This window comes from Trachymyrmex cornetzi, unplaced genomic scaffold (assembly GCF_001594075.2).
Source record: "Trachymyrmex cornetzi isolate Tcor2-1 unplaced genomic scaffold, Tcor1.1 scaffold90, whole genome shotgun sequence".
NCBI classification, from domain to species: Eukaryota; Metazoa; Arthropoda; class Insecta; order Hymenoptera; family Formicidae; genus Trachymyrmex; species Trachymyrmex cornetzi.
The window spans coordinates 82,308-102,585 of NW_017300245.1; the positions used below are offsets into that span (position 1 = coordinate 82,308).

The 20,278-nt window shown below is 32.5% G+C and overlaps 3 protein-coding genes across 4 annotated transcripts; 1 reads left to right on the forward strand and 2 right to left on the reverse strand.

Annotated features, from left to right (window-relative positions):
• Positions 1-1,616: 1,616 nt before the first annotated feature.
• On the reverse strand, positions 1,617-6,631 carry LOC108769376 (putative uncharacterized protein DDB_G0282133). The gene is made up of 4 exons (XM_018520320.1): positions 6,438-6,631; positions 5,778-6,232; positions 2,875-5,581; positions 1,617-2,687 (listed from the first exon to the last, which is right to left on the reverse strand). Exons 1-4 carry the CDS (start codon positions 6,483-6,485, stop codon positions 1,698-1,700), a joined length of 4,200 nt encoding a protein of 1,399 aa, XP_018375822.1. The 5' UTR covers positions 6,486-6,631; the 3' UTR covers positions 1,617-1,697.
• A 4,024-nt stretch (positions 6,632-10,655) lies between these two features.
• Positions 10,656-13,756, forward strand: 7B2 (Secretogranin_V domain-containing protein 7B2). Of its 2 annotated transcripts, none has more exons than XM_018520362.1 (5): positions 10,656-10,795; positions 11,478-11,567; positions 11,993-12,404; positions 12,982-13,169; positions 13,353-13,756. In XM_018520362.1, the coding sequence occupies exons 1-5, from the start codon at positions 10,793-10,795 to the stop codon at positions 13,422-13,424; spliced, it is 765 nt and encodes a 254-aa protein (XP_018375864.1). In that variant the 5' UTR covers positions 10,656-10,792; the 3' UTR covers positions 13,425-13,756. The 2 variants fall into 2 exon arrangements, with proteins under 2 accessions (XP_018375864.1, XP_018375863.1); XM_018520361.1 differs by having other exon boundaries at positions 10,663-10,795; positions 12,035-12,404.
• Positions 13,757-14,665: 909 nt separating this feature from the next.
• Positions 14,666-16,402, reverse strand: Trf (TATA-box binding protein-related factor). The gene is made up of 5 exons (XM_018520363.1): positions 16,097-16,402; positions 15,928-16,034; positions 15,112-15,355; positions 14,839-15,037; positions 14,666-14,742 (listed from the first exon to the last, which is right to left on the reverse strand). Exons 1-5 carry the CDS (start codon positions 16,193-16,195, stop codon positions 14,666-14,668), a joined length of 726 nt encoding a protein of 241 aa, XP_018375865.1. The 5' UTR covers positions 16,196-16,402.
• Positions 16,403-20,278: the final 3,876 nt, after the last annotated feature.

Genomic DNA, 20,278 nt, shown 5'->3' on the forward strand with positions numbered 1-20,278 from the left:
CAGCGCGTCTCGACGCAGCGAGGCGATTGGTTCATCAGGAACGACGCATCGATATCACTAGCCAATCATCAGCAGTTGCAACCCCCTTTAGATCGACCCCAGGCGGAGCTTCCTATGCACCCCGGCCGAAAGTTTTGCAACACAAAACGGCACGCACAGAAAAGAAATGATCGTAACGGCGTTAAGATTGATTAATCGGATGTATTAACATACGCGTTATCGGTATGCTGAGATTCCGTTATGTTATTTAAGGAATCGTTCTCTTAAAGGGCAAGTATTTGAGTAAATTGATTAGTTGCGACTAGTTTCTCAATTGATTTTTTAATATGTAAAAGGATAAATTCTCTTATACAGAGTTGCGATATTTTTATTAAATATTAATAAATTTTGTTGTTTATTTTAAAAGCTCAAAATATATGTTTATAATTTTTTAAAGTTTATAGGAAATTATGTGAAAAGATGATATTTTTTTTAATTTAACTGTATTAAAACTAACATCCGGAAAGTTTATGATTTTAATTTTAATTTCTTTAGCTAATGTAGATTTAACTTTATCCTTAAATTTTTGAATTACAACGATTGAAGATAAAGATTTTCTTACTAACTAAATATTACAATTACATATAATAAAATTGGAGTTTTTGCGACATATTCCTTATCTCTTTAATTAATTGTGCTATCTAAAGTTGTAAATAAAACTTACAAATTTAAAATAGCAATGAAATTTCTTTGTTAAAGTTGATATCATAATTGATTGATATAAATAACGAAACTCTCAAAATTTTGTCAGTATAAGCAGATATTAAGATACGTTTCACTATATCTAAGATTTCAGTTACTTTTAATCAAATTTTTTATGATAATATGTTAACGATTAAGAAATAAATATATCGAAAATTCTTCCCTCAGATTCGGTAGCCAACTTGCATTGTTACAAACAGAGCAATCGAGGGTAGAGACCCTTTCCGGTGCGGTGGCTGCCAGGAAATATCGATCTGCCCAGAGGAATGGATGCTGCTGTTCTCAATGGTTGGGGTATACTTTATCTTCTCTTCGAAGTCGGACGCTCTAAATAACTTGGATTTCACTATCATTCTGACATACCAACAAACGTCTGTGAGAACACTTAATCCATAAAATGGAATAGATTTGTCGGCAAGTTTATCGTTCGTGGTGATTTTACCAAGTGAAAACTTTCTAAATTTTTTCACGTGATGAAAACGTTAATTTTAACGTTCTCAATTTATTTTAATTCTTTTTAAACTGTACAAAATAATCAACAATGCAAAATTTTTATTTAAAATATTGAGCAATATATCTCTCGCCATTTATATCATTGCCATGTTTAAGATACAAGTCATGTAAAACGAATTTGTCATATAGTGACATAAGACAGTTTTTTGTATTTTGTAATTGTTATACAATACTTTTGTTTTAGGGTATACATTAATATATTTAATACATTTAGTATCTCGAGTGCTATTATAATTTTTAATTTATATAAAAATAAATTTATGAAAAACAACATTAAACAAAGAAAATTCCTTTAGGATAAGAAAATAACTTTAAGGATGTTATTATTATGATTAAAGAGGTATCAACATTAAAAGCGTTATTATGTGACATATTAACGCTATTATTTTATAGCGTTTCGCGATATTAATTTAAAACAACATCATAATATGTACATCAAACTTTCACAAATCGCTACCAGAAATTGATACCGTGCTAATTTCATAAGTATCGTCCGGTTGTAACGTCCTTATCAACGAATGTTTGATGCTTTTGCATAATTCTACATATCGCAACAATCTCAACTTGAAATCTAAATCGAGGTCGTCTATGTAATCATTGCAGGCATCAGTTAAAATCGCGAAGGCATGTCTCTTGCGTAGATTAGCGTTAGATCGTAAACTATCATTGGAATGATCGGATATATCTTTCTCAAATATTTGTTTATTCTTTCTTGAACATGAACATGCAATTTTCTTTACTTTGTTTAGTTCCGATATATCGTAAAGTTGTTTATGTGTATTTCTAGTATTTTTCCTCCAAGAATGTGATAACGATGTTTTAAAAGATTCATTGCTATTGACGTTAAAATATTTAATTGGTATATCTCGATATTTGTTTCTGGTCCTGCATTGTTCATACTCGCATCGCATTTGGTCTTTTTCACGATGATCTTGGTTATGCATTTGCTTAGGAATTCGCTTATTATCATATGTCTTTTCTTGCTGTTTATATGTGGTATGTCCAAAATATTTCGAATCACTCTCCGTAAGAAACGCTTTGGTCGATTGCAAAGAAATTGTTATACTTGTTTCCGAATTTTTCGAGTCGTATCGATGAGAGTTTCTGATGTAATTCATAATGTTGCCAATTTCTTTCTTTTTGTCATATCGTATTCGATTATTTCTATTTAATTTTTGCTTTTCTATGTCTTCAGTTGTAGAAGTTAACAAATCGTGAGACCACTGCAGAGAAGGTTTACTCGAACGAAAACTTAATAAGGCCTTATTGTCATCATTTTTCAATCTGTGATCACAAAACTTTATGTTTTCTTCACATCTTTTTTTTTCCTTTGTCTTATTGATTGATAAAATCACATTTGAAGATTTACAAGAAGATGTGGTATAGTTTCGCTTGCAGCAATCATAAGTTGAGCATGAAGTTATGCTGTGATCCTACAAAAAATAGATAATAAATTGAAGAAAAGCTCATTTTAGAAATTATAGTTGTAGATTTTTAATTTCCACCAAGCCAGAAACAATTAAAAAATATTAAATTCAAACATTAATATAAGAAGAATCAAATTTTAATTTTATATATATATAAATAAAATATTTCTATTTAGAAGTATTTCTGTCTTACACATTTGTCACTTGTCTCTTTCTTTCTGGTATCTTCAGAAGATTCTTTAGTTTTCCAAAAAGTTTTAGTTATTTTATTATTATATCTTATTTTATTGTTAAACAATATTCTTTTCAGCTTTTCACGAATCAAACGTCTTATTCTATCGATAGATTTGTCGATGGAATTACGAAACTTTGTTATCGCGAGTACCACTTGTGGTCGTATTTCCCTGGAATAATTATTTGGGTATCTACGAGATGCTGTTCTGTGTTTGATTGTTGTCGAAGTTATGTTATGAATACCGTTCACTGATGTCATGCACCTGCGTCCGCAAAACATTGATTTTTGAAATTTATCTCGCCTATCGCTCATCGCAAATTCACTTGTCGTTACGAACGAACGACAATATAGCGATGCATTGGATATCGAGTGATTTTTTGAACGTAGATATTCTCCTGTCGAGATATCGGAACTTCTTGAATCTCCATTGGATCGGAATCTTCCTTTCGACACGGAAAATCTTTCTGGTGATATAACAAAATTTTGCGTTCCATCTTTTACATCTAACATTTCCTTATTTATATCAGGAAAAAATTGATTTCTTTTTTTAGAAACAATTAAAGTATGCGTAGAAAGATTTGCTATTTTATTGCATCCATCGCTTGTTTCCTTGATAGGTATATTTTTATCATTTTCAGATGTCAACCAAATTGATTGTGGATAAAATGTATCTACATTGATTTCTTTCGATAATATCTTTGATCTAGGCATTTGAATCGACATTGTTAGCGAATCGACATTGTTGCTTCTGGACGATACCTGCACTATCTTAGAATAATCCGTACTTCGAGCTGTTATTGCATCAATATTATTTTGAGATGTTTCAAAAGCACAAATATTTTTTCTTAAAATATCATCGGTGACTGTCATATCTATAAAATCATTGCATCGACAAGAACAACATGAGTTACATCCAATTTCTACTTTTGCCGAATTTAATAAGCTATCATTTTCTTCTGTATCGAAGTGTTTATCGATTCTATTAATATTGTTCGAGAAACGATTATAATTTAATTCTACTAATTGTTTATCATACTCTGAATTTTGTACGAATGATGTAATACTACATCTAGTAGTATTTGTACAAATTTCATTTTCCAATTCGATTTTTGAATTCGATTTTTTGTTCAACAAACAATCGTGTTCGCTGATGCCTGTGGTTTGCGAAAAATTGTCCAAATCTTTGTTTGTCTTTATTTTATTAAAAGTATCTTCAATTTCACTGTTTGTTTCGATAAAATTTTCGTATGATATACATGTACAATTTGCATTATTATATTCAGAATTTTGTACTAATAATGTATTACCGCATTCATTATAATTGTTACAAATTTCGTTTTCTAAATTTGGTTTTTTATTCGACAAACAATCGCATTCGTTAGTGCCTGTGGTCTGTGAGAAACTGTCCAAATCTTTGTTACTAAAAATGTCTTCAATTTCATTGTTTGTTTCTATAAAGTTTTCGTATAATGAACATGTGCAGTTTGCATTATTTACTAATTGCGTGAATATATCATTTCTTATAATTAAATTATTCGATTCGAGAACCTCTTTTCTACACTTTTTTACATCATCGTCATAATTGATATCCATTGAATTTAAAATTGTGCAGTATTCTCGATTTCTTTCAACAGAATTATCAACGCATGACGTCATATTATATATTTCTTCAACATTATCTTTGCAAGGATCATTACAAGAGAAATTTACAAAATTTTGAACATATCTCGAACTATTTTCATTATTATTTTCTGTTTTATTTTGCGCTGTATCTATCGCTGTGTTTTTTATAAAGCTTTGATCTGCTTCATCTGATTGTGAATAGCACGTGTCGAGCTTTTCAGCTTTTTCGTGTGTATCGACATGTGCACCATTGAAATTCGTACAATTATCTGTACATTGTGTAAAACATTTTAATTTGTTAAGTTCAGTACTTGACTTTGAAGACAAAATAGAGAAATCTTCTTGAGCCATACATTTATGAACACTCTGGCAAATCGGTACTCTTGCAACGAAAAGATATTTTTTTATATTGGGGGCTTTTAATTTGAAACTGATATATTCAAAATATATTTCGCAATTAAGACATAGCGTTTTTGTCAACTTGATATTTAATTTTTCTATAACACTATTGAGACACGAGCAAACATTATACATGCTATCTTCGAACTTTCGCTTCATCACTATCAAGCAAGATTCGGTTAAAGATGGATTAGCTTCAAAAATTCGTCTAATTAAATTGCTCGGTTTACAAGGTAAAGGTAAGCGAGTGATATTAACGCTCGAGAACGTCGAATATTCATGATCTTCTATTTGTACTTTATGAATAATTATTTTCAATTTCAAATTATTCCGTATCTTCTTTGATTCGGTATTGCACGATTTCTCATTAAAAGATTTATTTATTTTATCAGTACTATAATCAACATTTTGCCTAATTGATCCAGTTGCAACGCAAGTAGAATAATAATTGGAATTATCTTCTTTATGTTGCAGAAAATTTTGATATTTTGACGTCGTTGATTGTATGTGTTCCGTACTTCTATCATAAATCTTTTTTGCTAATGGTTTGACAGTTTTTTTACACTTGATTGATCGTTTTGTATTGTAAGGTACTGTATTTAAATTCATGTTACAATCCATTGAAACAGTAGTATTGGAATTCCTAGTAAATAAAATTTAGTATAATTTTAAGTGGTAATCGATAAGTAAATCTTCAATAAACATTAATAAAGGAATGATATTTTATTAAAGTTAAGATATGTTAATTTGATAAATTTTATTCAACCATCGATACTTGAAATATTCCATTTTTAGTGAAAAAATATTTTTTTTTTATATACATATACATAATAACATACATGAAGCAATTGCGATCTAAATAGCCTTGCTCGTTGACAAAATTCCACATATTCAAGTTTTTTAAAATATTGTCTTCGATGTCCAATGTATCTAACTCCCGGCAAACTTTTTTCAATCTATGATGCAAAATGACAGAATCCAGAAAACAGGTGATCAAATCATCCTTTATCGTGCATTTGACAGTATTTTTCATAATTTCTTCTATCGTGCTGATATCATATTCAACGACTCTGTTCAGAAAATCCTTCCACATAATTATCATATCAACGAATTTCTTGAAACATGGAAACTGCTTAGCCCATCGAGAATTTGAGTTATACACGAACGCCTCCAACAAGGACTGGAATCTATATTCCAGACTAGGCACAAAAAGTGCTCGAATTTTGTCGAAATAGGGATCATATTTCTTTAAATTGAATACTATATCTTGGCTCGCACAATCACATGGTTTTGTCTAAAATATAGACTGGGCGTTATGAAGAGAAGTCAACTATATTTTTTAAATGATATAAATCGTATTACTTGTGTAATGTAGCAAAAAAATTATTCTTTTACAATTTTACGTACAAATAAAATTGCACTTTATATTTTGCATTTAGTGAATATTAAATTAAATAATTTAGGAAATAAAGAAATGTATAATATATGTTTTTTATTACCGGTAATACCTGCTCATTCCTAGACGTGTACAATTGATTCTTTTTCATGATAAAATTAATTAGTAAAAAAGAGAAAAAGAAAGAAACAGAGAAAAATACAATTTATATATATTAAAAAAAAATATAACAATTTTATGTGCGTATCAAACAATCTATCATTCTTTGAATAAACATTCCAAATATTTAACAACGTATACAACCTAGAAATGCACAGACAATGTTACTTTTCTTCTTGAAGATGGATACAATTAAAGATTAAATCAATTAACTGTATTTCCTATATTCACGGCTTTACATTCATAAAAATATGACTAATATTCTTTCTTGTATAATAAGCAAGGTATTTCGTACTTATTAATACCATATAATGATGCCGGCTTGTAGATACGCTTATTATAGATGCGCAATTATACTAAAACTACTGACAACGCAATATTATACGAGAACAATTTATTATGTACTGCTTTCATTTAAACTACTTAACTTTATTATCTCCATTGCCATTGCGACGCCAAAATGTAGGACTCGCTAGATATGTTAATGCATTATATTAAAAATGACATATAATACCTTTAGACAGATGCGTAAAGAGTAAGAAAAAATTATGTAAAAATGCATCAAGTTAATTTATTGATTAATTGAAATATTACAGATAAACTGTAACTCTCTAAAATAATTAGAAAATCTCTATTCCCTATATATATATATATATATATATATATATATATATACAAGAAGTTACAAAATCTCTTTTCCTTTTTATAATAATTACAAAATTAATTTTATATCCTGTCGCGCGAACACGTTTTTTTGACAAGAAGAAAAATATTATCTTTTCAGATGAGCAAAATCGTATTCTTCATCAAAATGAGCCTGTACTCTTTAGTACCACTTTTTTTACGTAAAATAAAAAGAGAGTTATTTGTACTTTCATACGCAAGCTGAAACCAATATCTGTAATATGTACGACAAATATAAGTACAGTGTCTGCGTTATACGTGATATCATTGCAAAGTAACACGCGAGGATATCGTGCCGTGACGAGAGCAGCGAAATACAAAAAGCTTTCGGCTAAGAGGGAAATCGAGATCACGAGGAGATGGTGAACGCGTGTGACGAAGAGAGAATTGTACGAAAATCTGCGGAATAGTACGAGACAGCCATAACCCATTCACGTAGTGGCTCTCTACGAGATCAATACTTGTGACGCCGTGCCGAGACACTGAGCGTAACAGCTCCACGCTGACTACGCACGCAGCACACCGCCTCTACCGCCGACAGAGAAATCCCTCAGATATATCCCGGAACATTCATCCCTTCCGTTCGGCAGAATTGATGATACCAAATTTTATTATAACAGCACTTAATTATTAATACAATATTTAAATATTAATATAATATTTACGTATCTATCTTTTTACTTATTTCATTTATTTATTTATATAAAAATAGTATTTTTATCTATACGGCTCTTAATGCAACTGACAATTTCGCATTCATTCATTCAATTTATGTAATTATAAACAATCAATCGTTTAAAAATATTTTTTTATATCAGTTTAATTAAATATATACGACTCCGTTAACGACGTAATAAATATCCGTAAAATTGTAATTTCTCTAAGTAAGCTCTCTTCTTAAAGCAGCAATTATGATTCATCTCATACATCTTTTTCAGCCATCACTCTGATTATATTATTAATTTTTGCGTTGATTTTAAAAATTAGTGTGAATATAATAGTAACAAATTCATGTGATGCTGCTATAATTCTCACTCAAGATATGTAAAATTAATATCAATTTACTATCGCGATTATTTCGAGCAACATTTTTATCCCATGGTAAATAATATTGGATATGTAATATCGGAATTAATATATCCGGAAATCTAAACACATCGTGCAATATCTCTGTATCGAAAGAATATCAAAAAGCATAACGGATATAGGAATCTCCATCATTGATTGATCGTAACTATAAAATATCGTGCCAACGATAAACGTGTTTGATCGTTTGATATAATTCTACTTCCAATTACATTATCAATTTCGTAATGCATAGAACAGCGTTATATCATACATAAAAAGAAATAGATTCAACTTGTCTGACGATGGATGTCAGGGCATTCTCTGGTTTATGTCGAATGCTGTTTAATGTGGAAGTAATCCAGTTTACGCGCGAAGGAATCTTTGGCATCGAAAGCCGACTATAGACACGAGGACTTTTATTCGAACGGGGAATTATAAGACAAGCCGGATGGATGCTGCGCTGGAAAATCACTACGAGCTTCAAGAATGTTCTGATACTCCTTCCCTTGGGAACATATCGAATAAATTGTTGCGATATATTTGCTCACTGCTTCTAAATAATATTGTATTACATATAAACTAACATAAATTTGAAAAGGATTTTACTTTTAATTATATAAATATATAATAGAGAGGATGAGAAAAATACTTTTTACGTATACATATAGCAGGTAAAAAATTATTTGAACTTTCTATTTTTTAAATAATTTTATATAAAGAAGAAATTTTCAATCAATATAAATAGATAAAGTAATTGACTTTCTGTATATCTTCTCACGTTTCAAAAGATATCATTTTATAACTAATTACATATTATATAAAGAATAGTAATATTATTAAAATATCTAAAACAGTATTACAAAAAACAATTTTAAACTGTTATGAATCATTAATGTGATAAATCGTAATCAATCTTAGCGTGGTGAGATGAAGACGAAACGAGAATTTGATTCTGTAAATTGAGTTGCTGAAACGCAATGCACGACAACAACTAATGGACGGTTTATATACGATCATAACAAGGGGGAAGAATCTTTTGATCTTTCATCCCTACGCTACTACACTTTCTATTTTAACCCTCCTGTAACGGGTACGCTTAATGAAAGTACCGGCTTGACAAACAACCACCACTATGCTACTTCATCAAACTTTTACCAAATTTGGATTTTTTATTTCCGTCGATTTTATGCGCGGATTACTTTTACGTCACAAAACGATAAATTGTAGGAAAAAGAATTATAATAATTCTAAAATATAGAAAGTCTATAAATAATTTTTTGTAAACTTTATTATTTATATTTCAAATTTTATTATTTTCTTTTAAATACATTTTAATACAACAATATACATTAAGAAAATATTTTTTACTTTGCGTAATAATATTGTAATGATTAATATGTGTGTATATGTGAAAACGTGCAATGTAGGCAGGAAATAAAATTATTCACGTCTTGGAGAGCGTCATAGCAAAAAGAAATTACATTTTTATGATGTTAACTCTCGAGCTTCGTGTTCGCGAAACAAATCGACCTCGTACTTTAGATACTTTATAGCCTCTCGACAGGACTTTGAGATATACGAGCTGGCTTTAATATCGTTATCCAAACGACGTGTCCTGCACACAAATCACATTTGTAGGCAACCGTTGCTTATGAATGCAATTTAGATAAGCAAATAATCGATATACAGTTATCTAAAGTAATTGGATAATTCAGTGTTAAGAAAAATTACGAAGATCATTGTATAAGTTGTGAGATTAAATGCGTTTTTAAAGTGCGTGCAAATTCAAACAATACTATAATATCGAATAATATCTGTTAATAAGAGAAAATAATAAAAGAATATACAGTCAATGCAATTAGCACATTAATTGAATGACCTTTATACCTCTTAAATTTATATTTTTAAAATTTAATTTAATTATTAAACGATGTCAATTTAAATATTTTGGAATAATTACAGATCTTAAAGAGATTGTATATGTAATTGTTAAGTGTATATGGAATTGTTGCTTAATTGATTAATAAAGATATTTAATTTAATATGAAACAATGAAACTATTATTTTCATTTTTTCTAACTTATTTTTTTAAGTAAAATTTAATACGCGTTTCGGTATAGTTCAAAACATCGAAAGTCTTATAGTCATTAGTCTACATTTATCTATTTTTACCGAAAAGATTCCACCATTCTCAACTATTAGTCGCATATTGGTCACGGCATGGCAGCTCCGTCGAATGACCTTTAATAGTGGCTCGATTTTACGAATGTGGGTTGAACGACGAGGATGGTGGGCGAACGGGCACGTTGTCGGAACAGGATCATAAAGGGTGAAATAATGGAAAAAGGCAAATCAATACTCTGGTACTCGCTAAGACCGCGAACGGCGCTCGTTGCGACAACGACGGCGATCGCGGCCGTCGATGACGACGACGAGGAAAGGAAAAGCGTGTGTGCAGCGAAAAACTGCAGGTGTGTGATACCTCTTCTCGAGGATATTCGGTCTACGTCGTCGATTTTCTCCGTAACGTACCATTTGTCGCTGATTATGGTGAGTTACACGTTACACTCGCGGAAAATTGAAATTCCACTGATTTTAAAACATAATTAAACGATTCGCAAATATACTCTGAGAAAATCTAAATTATGAAAATTTTTATGAGAATTCGTTTAATTAAAAAAAAGCTATGTTGTTTTAATTATTGTTATAATATATTGATGTATTTTTTTTTATAATAACTCTTTCTTTATACAAGATGTTAATAAATTTTTTAGAGGATTATCAAATTTTTTATGATTTGTATCTCAAATAGACAAATTCGTCAATAATAGATGTTGCTAAGTATTTGTTTTTTGTCAAAAAATTATCAGCAGAGTGTCGACAGAAATCTGCTAGCAAAATAAGATAGAATCTATTAGCAGAAATTGAATAAAATGTCATTTTGTAATTATCTAAACATAGAACATATTATTTAAATAATAATTACGAAATGGTAATAAATTCTGCTTGGTTTCTAAAGCCAATTTGCAATAAAATTATGTCGACAGATTCTGTTGGCAGAATACGAGCTTATGGACGTAGCTGATGTCAATCTGCCGCACAATTTCGCTTGTATCTTGTATTTACTATATAGGCAAACTGCTAACAAATTGCTAATATTTTGCTTACTAGAATATTGTAGTGAAAAAATAAATGACAAATTGTAAAAAAAACCTTTTGTGTTATTCTGCAGATGCACGCATTGATTATCATGCTCTACTGCATTCTGCTCCTTTTGATTGCTGTTGCTGCACGGTCGAATATTTACTTGCCTTTAATGAAGGTAATTATGAAAATCAACAGCTTTACAAGTGTAAAAAGTAGATGAATTAAAATGAATCGAGAGGAATTTTCTTCTGCGAAATGGAATATTTAATCTTCGAAATCAGGAATTGATTTAAAAGTTTCTGAAAGTTCACTTTTTCTCCTTCAATCCTGGTACATATAGACATCACAAAGATCATGTCAGCTTATGTTTGCATTTTAATTAGAAGAAAATGTAACTAATTTTTTGAAAAAACTTTTTCTCGGTTTATAATGTATTGTTTATTCCTCACAGGAATTGAAACAAATAAATATAAGTGGAAAAAGATAAATGTGTAGAAAAGAATTAAGCAATTTCAAAGACAATTATTGATTTCGAAGATAGTACGTATCATCGCAAAGTAAATTCCTGCTTATTCTTTTTAATTCATCCGTTTTTTGCAGGATGTCAAAAGAGCATGTAATCCACTATTTGGATGTATTCAGGAGGAGGATTTATGGACCGACAACTTTTTGCAAGAATTGATCGATCAAGTGGGAAATGAATTTGTGAGTGCGCCCGATTCGTACTTGGAATATCAGGAGGAGAAAGCCAAGGAATTGCCCATGGAATTGCCGGCCGATTACGATAGCATGGACACTTTGAACCCGAATCCAAGTATACGAGATCAGGAGTATTTACAGCACAGTACGCTCTGGAGTCACCAACGGTTCGACAATAATAAAAATAATAACGACAAGGGCTATAATAGACATAGAATTCAATTTAGTCTGAAAGGACTCAAGGACGAGAAGGCGGAAAATCCTTTACCGGCTTACTGTACTCCTCCGAATCCTTGTCCAGTTGGATACACGAGTGAGTAAATAAAATTCAACAATATAATCTAATTAAGAAATAATAGAGTCGTTACAAAAAAACATTTCTTTCGTATAATCTTCTTTTATATAATCTATCTTACTTTTCGGATTTGTTCAAGTATTTTTTCTCTTGCCTTTAAGGGCTCCTACAGAGCGAGTTTATAGCATCACAATCGAAAGCGCCGACCCATTTATACGGAGCTATTCGTGGTGGCGCTACAGAAAAGTGTCGCGAATATGTTCATATGGGCTGCTTTGTGGCACAAGAAGCGTTGCTCGCATCTGAACGCATTCGCAATGCTTCTTGTCGCATCACAAAGTGGTATATGAACATATTCGCGACACTTTTTTGTAACAAACAGCTCCGTATGAACAGGTCGGCGCTTTCGATTGTGACACTACAAAGTCGCTCGTCTATAGGAGCCCTAATAACAACGTTCAAACGATCCTACTTGTGGTGAAAACGTGTCAAGAATAGATATACTTTTTATTTTTAATCATCAAATATTTTTTTTAATTTGAAAACAATTTTATATATTCGACGTATAATTTAAAATTTATTCCTACTTTTACAGGTGAAAATAATTGCCTCACCAATTTCGAAAACACGGCAGCGTTTAGCCGCGACTATCAAAGTGCTCAGGACTGTATGTGCGACACAGAACATATGTTAGAATGCTCCAACGATTCTGGAAACAGTAACAGTTTATCGAACATGCATATTTCGAATTCCGATCTCAATCAAATTATCGAACAATTTCAGGTAATTGAAATATACAATCATCGTACAAAATATGTTTTATAAAATTTTTTTACGCAATCAAAATTACAAGAATTAATCTACATTTTACCCTTTTTTCATAGAAAAAGAACATTTGAGAGAGAACTTATAAATAAAATTAAACCGTATAAAATACTGAAATTAAAAGTATTAATCCTCTTTCAGGAAGAAAATCCGTTCTTTCAAGGAGAAAAATTGCCCATAGCTGCAAAGAAAGGTATACACGTGATCGATTAAAGACTGCAAAAACGAACTCGAGAGAAAATTGGAACATGAACATAAGAGTATATATAATACAAACTTCATTGATTAAAGTTTAAATCGATCGAAAAGAAACTTTAGATTCAGATACTATTAGATGTATAACTAGGCTCCGCCTAATAATAATAATAATAACAAATAAACACACGCATTTACGCAGCGTTAAAGCGTCAAGTATTGAGAAATGTTGTAACGTTTCCAAATCTGATGATGCACGGACAAAGTTCTTAAATGGACCACGGCTGTTTATCAGCGGGTATATTAAAGTATCTTTTTTTCATAGCTCTCGCCAGATACATATAATTATATACATGTACGTTCTATAATATTATAAAGTGTCTATAATAGTTGAGATTATTTAGTTTATAAAATAATGTTTGAATATATTAATATTGTTTCAATTTACAAAAATGTATATGAGTTTTGTAAGATTGCAAAATTCTGTATTTTGCAATATTTAGAAAATACTTTGTATTTTTTAAAAGCGATTGAACATTCCATTAAACTTTACATATCCAGATACAGATATTCCAATTTTTCATAAAGTTAAAGAGAAATCTATCATAGATGTATGTATATTTATCGATGTATGTATATTTATAATAATTCTGATATAGTAAAATATTATATAAATTGTATACACTACGAATATAATTGTTTGTCAATTATATTTTATTTTAATATATAGTATATCAGAAAATATTTATTTTCATCATGCAAAACGTCTGAAATATATACTTTAACAATAAACAATAAACATGTGGTTTTTAATCATAACCATTTAATTATACTAATTATTACTAAGATACAAATGTCTCTTGTAAATTAATTTTTTCTTTATTTTACATGTGTGTGTGTGTGTGTGTGTGTGTGTGTGTGTGTGTGTGTGTGTGTGTCTGCGCGCGCGCGCGTATGAAATAAATACAATTACGTTATATGTTATACAGAAATCTATAAAATAATTAAGGTATTCTTTAATATAATTATAATGATAAATTACACAGTATACATCAATATAAAATAATAAAATTAACACGAAATATTAATACTGCAATTATGTATTATAAAGATATATAAAAATAGAAGGTAAAGCTTTTCTCTTTGTAAAATTCTAAAATCAGTTATTATAGAGGAATAATTTACCATTATATAATTAATTTTTATATTTATATGTTTCTTGTCATTTTATTTGACATTTATTTTGTAAATAAGTAATATTATTGTTTTCTATACATCTTTAATGTCGGATATATAATATTTAATGCATCTTGTAACTCAGTCCTATTTTTTGCTCCTAAAAGTTATCAAATAAATACATTCAATAATTATTTAGCTGTCTGCTTGCTGTAATATCTGCAAAAATCTTACGTTTTACAATATTAAAACATACCTGTTAACACAACTTTACCATTTACAAATATTAGTAATACAACTCTAGGTAAATACAATCTGTATGTCAGACCAGGATATAACTCTGGTTCATAACTAGAAAATTGACTGTGAGATTGATATAGAAGCTCCAACTTAATTGGGAATTTCAAATCACATGTTGCAACTATATTTTGTATTTTAAAACTGGAAAACTTAACCTAGAAAAAAAATAAAAGCACTGTATATTAAGTAAAAACTCTCTCGAGATCTCTAGGCATGTGATATTGCTTACAGGGAATCCAAGTTTCTGAATTATTCTGGCAAATTTCTTTGCCGCCAAAAACGAATCTTGTTCGCTTCTCGCGCCAGTACATACTAATTTACCGGAGCCAAAGATCAGCGCTGTTGCTCTAGGATTCTGTATCCTCATTATTAATCCGGTAAACCTAGCTGGGTTGTATTCAGAATTTCTAGTTCTTACATTAATGTACATAAGTTTCAGTTCTGTTTGCAAGTTAACTGTAGAGACTACATTTCTGTAAAAATAATGTAGACACTAATGAAAGATATTACATCCTACACATATCTGATACTGATTCTACAATGAGTTGGTAGTTGGAAGTCTTAGGTCCAGTTGCATCAATGTTACTTTGACTTTAAGCAGCTTAAAACTCTGTCTCTCTTTCACTTTAAAACAAGATAGAGAGAGTTTTAAGTCTTGTTTAAAGCCCAAGTAACATTAGTACAATCAGATCTTCATCTTACAGTCTCTTTCACCAATCCTGATTAATGCTAATCGATGGTTAACTCAATTACCATGATTCCCAACATGGGAACTAAGCACAGAAGAGGAAGAGAGAGAGACGTTCTGATATATTAAATTGCTGTTAGTACTTTTATGAGTTAATTGTAGATTAATTTAATCAAAAGTTGGTAAAAGAGGCCCTTAGTAAAGTTAACCAATCAGCATTAGTCATACAAGTTGGCTATTGGTAAACTTCATCGATAAGACTTATCAACTACCAACTTATTGTATAATCAGCATAATAGTACAACAGTAAGTAGATATTTATACACAATGCAAATAATTACGTGACTCAAGACCTACTGTAAACAAGGCTCTGGAACTTCTTTCGTGCTATTAACTGGTGTTATCGGAATCATCGTCGATTGCGGGTTGGCACTTTGCGACGTGCTTGGTCTCGGCACGTTAGTCTACAAATAAAGTTTACATTATTTTAGAAAATGCACGTAAAATCTAACATTTAATAACCTACCGACAATGGTGGTGCCATGGATCCATCTTCGCTAGCATTCTTGGCTGGATTATTGAGCAATCTCTTTAATTCGTTATCCTCCTGCGCTACTTGTGTCATTTTGCGAAAACGCCGGTATCAACCAACATTAAACTTATTCACATTGAATGGCACATGGCTCGTTTAACCCACCTAACTGCGTCTAACCTCACATACAATCAGCATAATAATCAGAGGTGTGTTCGCGTTGCATGCTCCAAATTAACCCAGAGAGCACTTGGATGACTTGGATCACAGGTAAGATGGCGCAGTTGGAATTTGGATTCATGTACCTTAACTAAAGACTATGTTGGATTCACATTGCATCCGATTTGCGTCATAACAATGCTCTGTAACCAATTAGAAAACAGGATTCCGATGATACGAAGCAAAATTTATCGGAATTCTGTTTTCTTATTATGGATCGCGCAGTCCATTCTCTATGATCGCGTTCAGCAGACTCAACTGTGTGGAGCGAATCCAATAGCGCTCGCTGCTATTGGATGATCTAGAAGAATACATCAACAACAGCGAGTGCTCACGGATCTGCTCCACACAGTTGAGGCTGCGTCCCCATGGAGAAAGAAACAGCGGAACGGAATGTGAACGGAATGTTGATAGAAAAGAGACAGGATGATCCTATCTCTTTTCTATCAATATTCCGTTCACATTCCGTTCCGCTGTTTCTTTCTCCATGGGGACGCAGCCTTAGTCTGCTGAACGCGACCTATGTCTTTGGCCCCAACCACGGAATAATAAGGAGTGATAAGGGCTGGTATTCATAGTCAAATCTTATTTCAAGACCGTCTCAAGTAATATCTTAAGACGCTAATGCAGCCTTCTGATTGGTTCATGACTTCTTAAGACCGTACTTAAGACGATCTTGAATATAAGATCTATGAATACCGGCCTAGAACATATATGCTATAACGAGTCACCAACTACACTGGGGACATCTTTCCTTTCGCCACAGAATATTTTTCTCTAACACACTAATGGCTCCTGCACACAGAACGCGGCAACGTTTGTCGCGCGGCGAAAGTTGCACTAACCAATAATTCTGTGTTCTTTAGTCGACCTCACCATGCAAAACTTCTAGAAATGATGTAATATTACGCCGCGCGGCAAAAGTTGAAATGAGTTCAACTTTTGTCGTGTGGTGGAAATTATATATCTATACTTCCGAGCAAGCTAGACGTTGATTGGCTGTGTGCAGGAGCCATAACAAGCATAACGTGACGCCGTGTGTCGCCTCCACATGAAAGCAGCTCAATCGCCATGGGTGGCATTACCTAGAAACGGGTTCCCCGCCATGTAAACCGACTCTAAGTGCGTGCAGGAGTGGGGCGAAGGACGTCGACTTTCTTGGGAACGAGCAGACGAAGCTTTCGCTCTTTCGATTCTCGAACTTCCTATCGAGCGGACGTACGACGCGTGCGAGTCCTCATGGCGTCGTCCTCTTGTGTAAAGCCACGTGCTGTGAGTAAATCCTTTGTAATCCTATCAATTCTTAAATCCTTCGTCACTCACTATGAATGTTAAATACACTATGAATGTTAAATTCACTATAAATGTTAAATATCAGAAACAGCGGGCTTACATTTTACACAATCTCTAATTCTCGCGAATCTATAAGTTTGTTCGCGTCGCATACTTCAACATGCTTCAACATGTTCCTACCGTAGCTCCTACTCTAACAAGCGTGTTTGAATGAGTAGAAGCTACAATTGGAGAAAGTAGAAACATGTTGGAGCATGCGACGCGAACAAACCGTATGACTAATGCCCGTATTCATAGTCAGGTTTTAAGGCTTCCTTAAATTTATCTTCCGATACTCTACGAATTATTTCATTGGATATTGAGCATCTAAAGATAAATTTAAGGAAGCCTTAAGTACAAGGTCTGATTATGAATACGGGTATAATTTGTTATTAACTAACAATTTACATTCCGTGTAATCGTATTTTATAATTCTTAGCGATAGAATTCATAAGTCTGAGTGCATTGAACATAACTCCTATTCTTAGAACCGATAAGAGACTGAATAGTGTTAATTAAGTATTGATAGCATCCTGTAATTCCTAACGCGATAGAGTCAATAAGACTGAATTGAGACTGAATTGAATTAAGTTCTATTTATAAAATCAGTAAGATTAAATTACGTTAACTAACTGTTAAGCAATAATATCGTAAATTTAATACCATTGATTTTAAGTAACTAAATATATACATGTTCATGAGACACTTGAGTGAGATTGCACTCCCAACCAATAATCTCTTCCAAACCTCTTTGCACGTGGCCCCTGTGAATAAAGGTGTGAGGTAAGATGAGTAAAAGGATGGATCATCTGGACAGCTTTGACCACCGGATCCGCTGTGGACCCAACAACACAATCTAACAAGCAAGGTATAATTCTATTTCATAAATTCAACGGATCCACCATGTGTTCTCGGCGACGCGCTGTCGGACGCCGTCATATTCGGGCCGAATAGTCACCTCATCACGCTGCCGCGTGGCGCATCCACATTAGAGATGGGCCATTTTCTCAAAAGAATCGATTTTTCGAATCGATCTAGATCAAAAACTCTAAAATCGATTTGCCCAAAAATTGACTGTAAAGAATCGATCCTTCAAAAATCAATCCTTCAATTAAGTTGTAAGGAATGCAAGGCACAATAATGGCCGCAGCACAGATTCTTGCATAACGCATAATGTATAGTGCATAAGGGAATCAACCAATCGAAATTCTTCTTTTCCATATCAATTTATTTCAAGATGAATTGAGCGTCAAACGCTTTCGTGTTATGCGCGATACAAATTATTTTGTTAAAATATTTTGACGTATTTTCGCGTTGCGAAATCTACAAATTCTTTTACCAGATCATGATGAAAAACAAATTCACGCACACCGCACCAACGACATCGTGTCAACATTTCTTGTATTTCCGCCCACGTTTCACAAATTTGTTGCACGACGCAAAGCGTCGGTATGTGTCGTTTACTTGGTTCTCTTCTCGCATTGTCCCAGCACTCGTCCCCTCTCCGGGGTCTTCGACTGTGACTTTACGTCGAAGAGGCTGTATGTAACAAGAACGATTTGAAGTTTGCAATGAGCGGCAAATTTTACAAAAGATAACGTCACAGTCGTGACGCGGATTCGATTTTACGAAGCATCCACAGTCGTTGCAAATTCAAACGGATTTGCAAACGCTTGCGACTGATTTTCCGTCGGGAGATCTTCCCGCACGATGATGCTTAAAACAGGAATTTCCGAAGAACGTACGATTACACGAATCGCACCTAACCAACTCGGCGCCGGAACCCTCGCACGACGGAAACGTGTAACATCGTGGACATTTTTTCGCGCAACGATGCTCTCTACCGTTTCGATACTCGGTGTTGCAAGCCATGCAATACCCCCCTCGAGAACCGGCGGCGGCTATCAAATTTAAAATTGGTCGATAATACTGCGAATGCTCGTAAAACATTATGTTTAATCGGAATGAAGATTCACGACCTAAGGAGGAGAGTAACGCACAACCGTCGTATAACGGATTTCCGCCGCAACTAAAATTGTAAACAACTATTTTCCGCGATATTTTCCGCGGCGAGAAACCGTTGAAATTATTCGATTTCACGAATTCCGCATTCCTCCTCAGGAATCGTGATACCCACAAAAATTGTTAATTCTTTGGCCAACTCACGTTGTAAAGAAGAACGATGCTGTCTTACAGATTTCCACCTTTCATATAGTTCCCCCACGCGCAACTGCCCGCGTTCTTAATGCACGCGTGTCGCTACAAGCGAACGGGGGAAACATAAATTGTCGGAATTGACAATTTGTAAAATCGAGCGTTTAGCTACACTGTTAAAAATGTTCTTAAATTTCATTAACTTTTAAGTTACATAATTGAATTTAATTTGAATTTAATTTCATGACATTACATTAAATTTAATGTATTTGTAACTAAAAAGTATATTTATGTACATGTACGTAAAATTTAATGTATTTTTCATGAAAATTTATGAAGTTTAATGTACTTTTCATAAAATTTCATTAAAAGTACATTAAATTTCATAAATATCTACTCCTCCAGCACTTTATGTCAGCGAACTCACGAGTCCCCATATGTCCTCATGGGTTAAGTGTGCTGGATGAAACG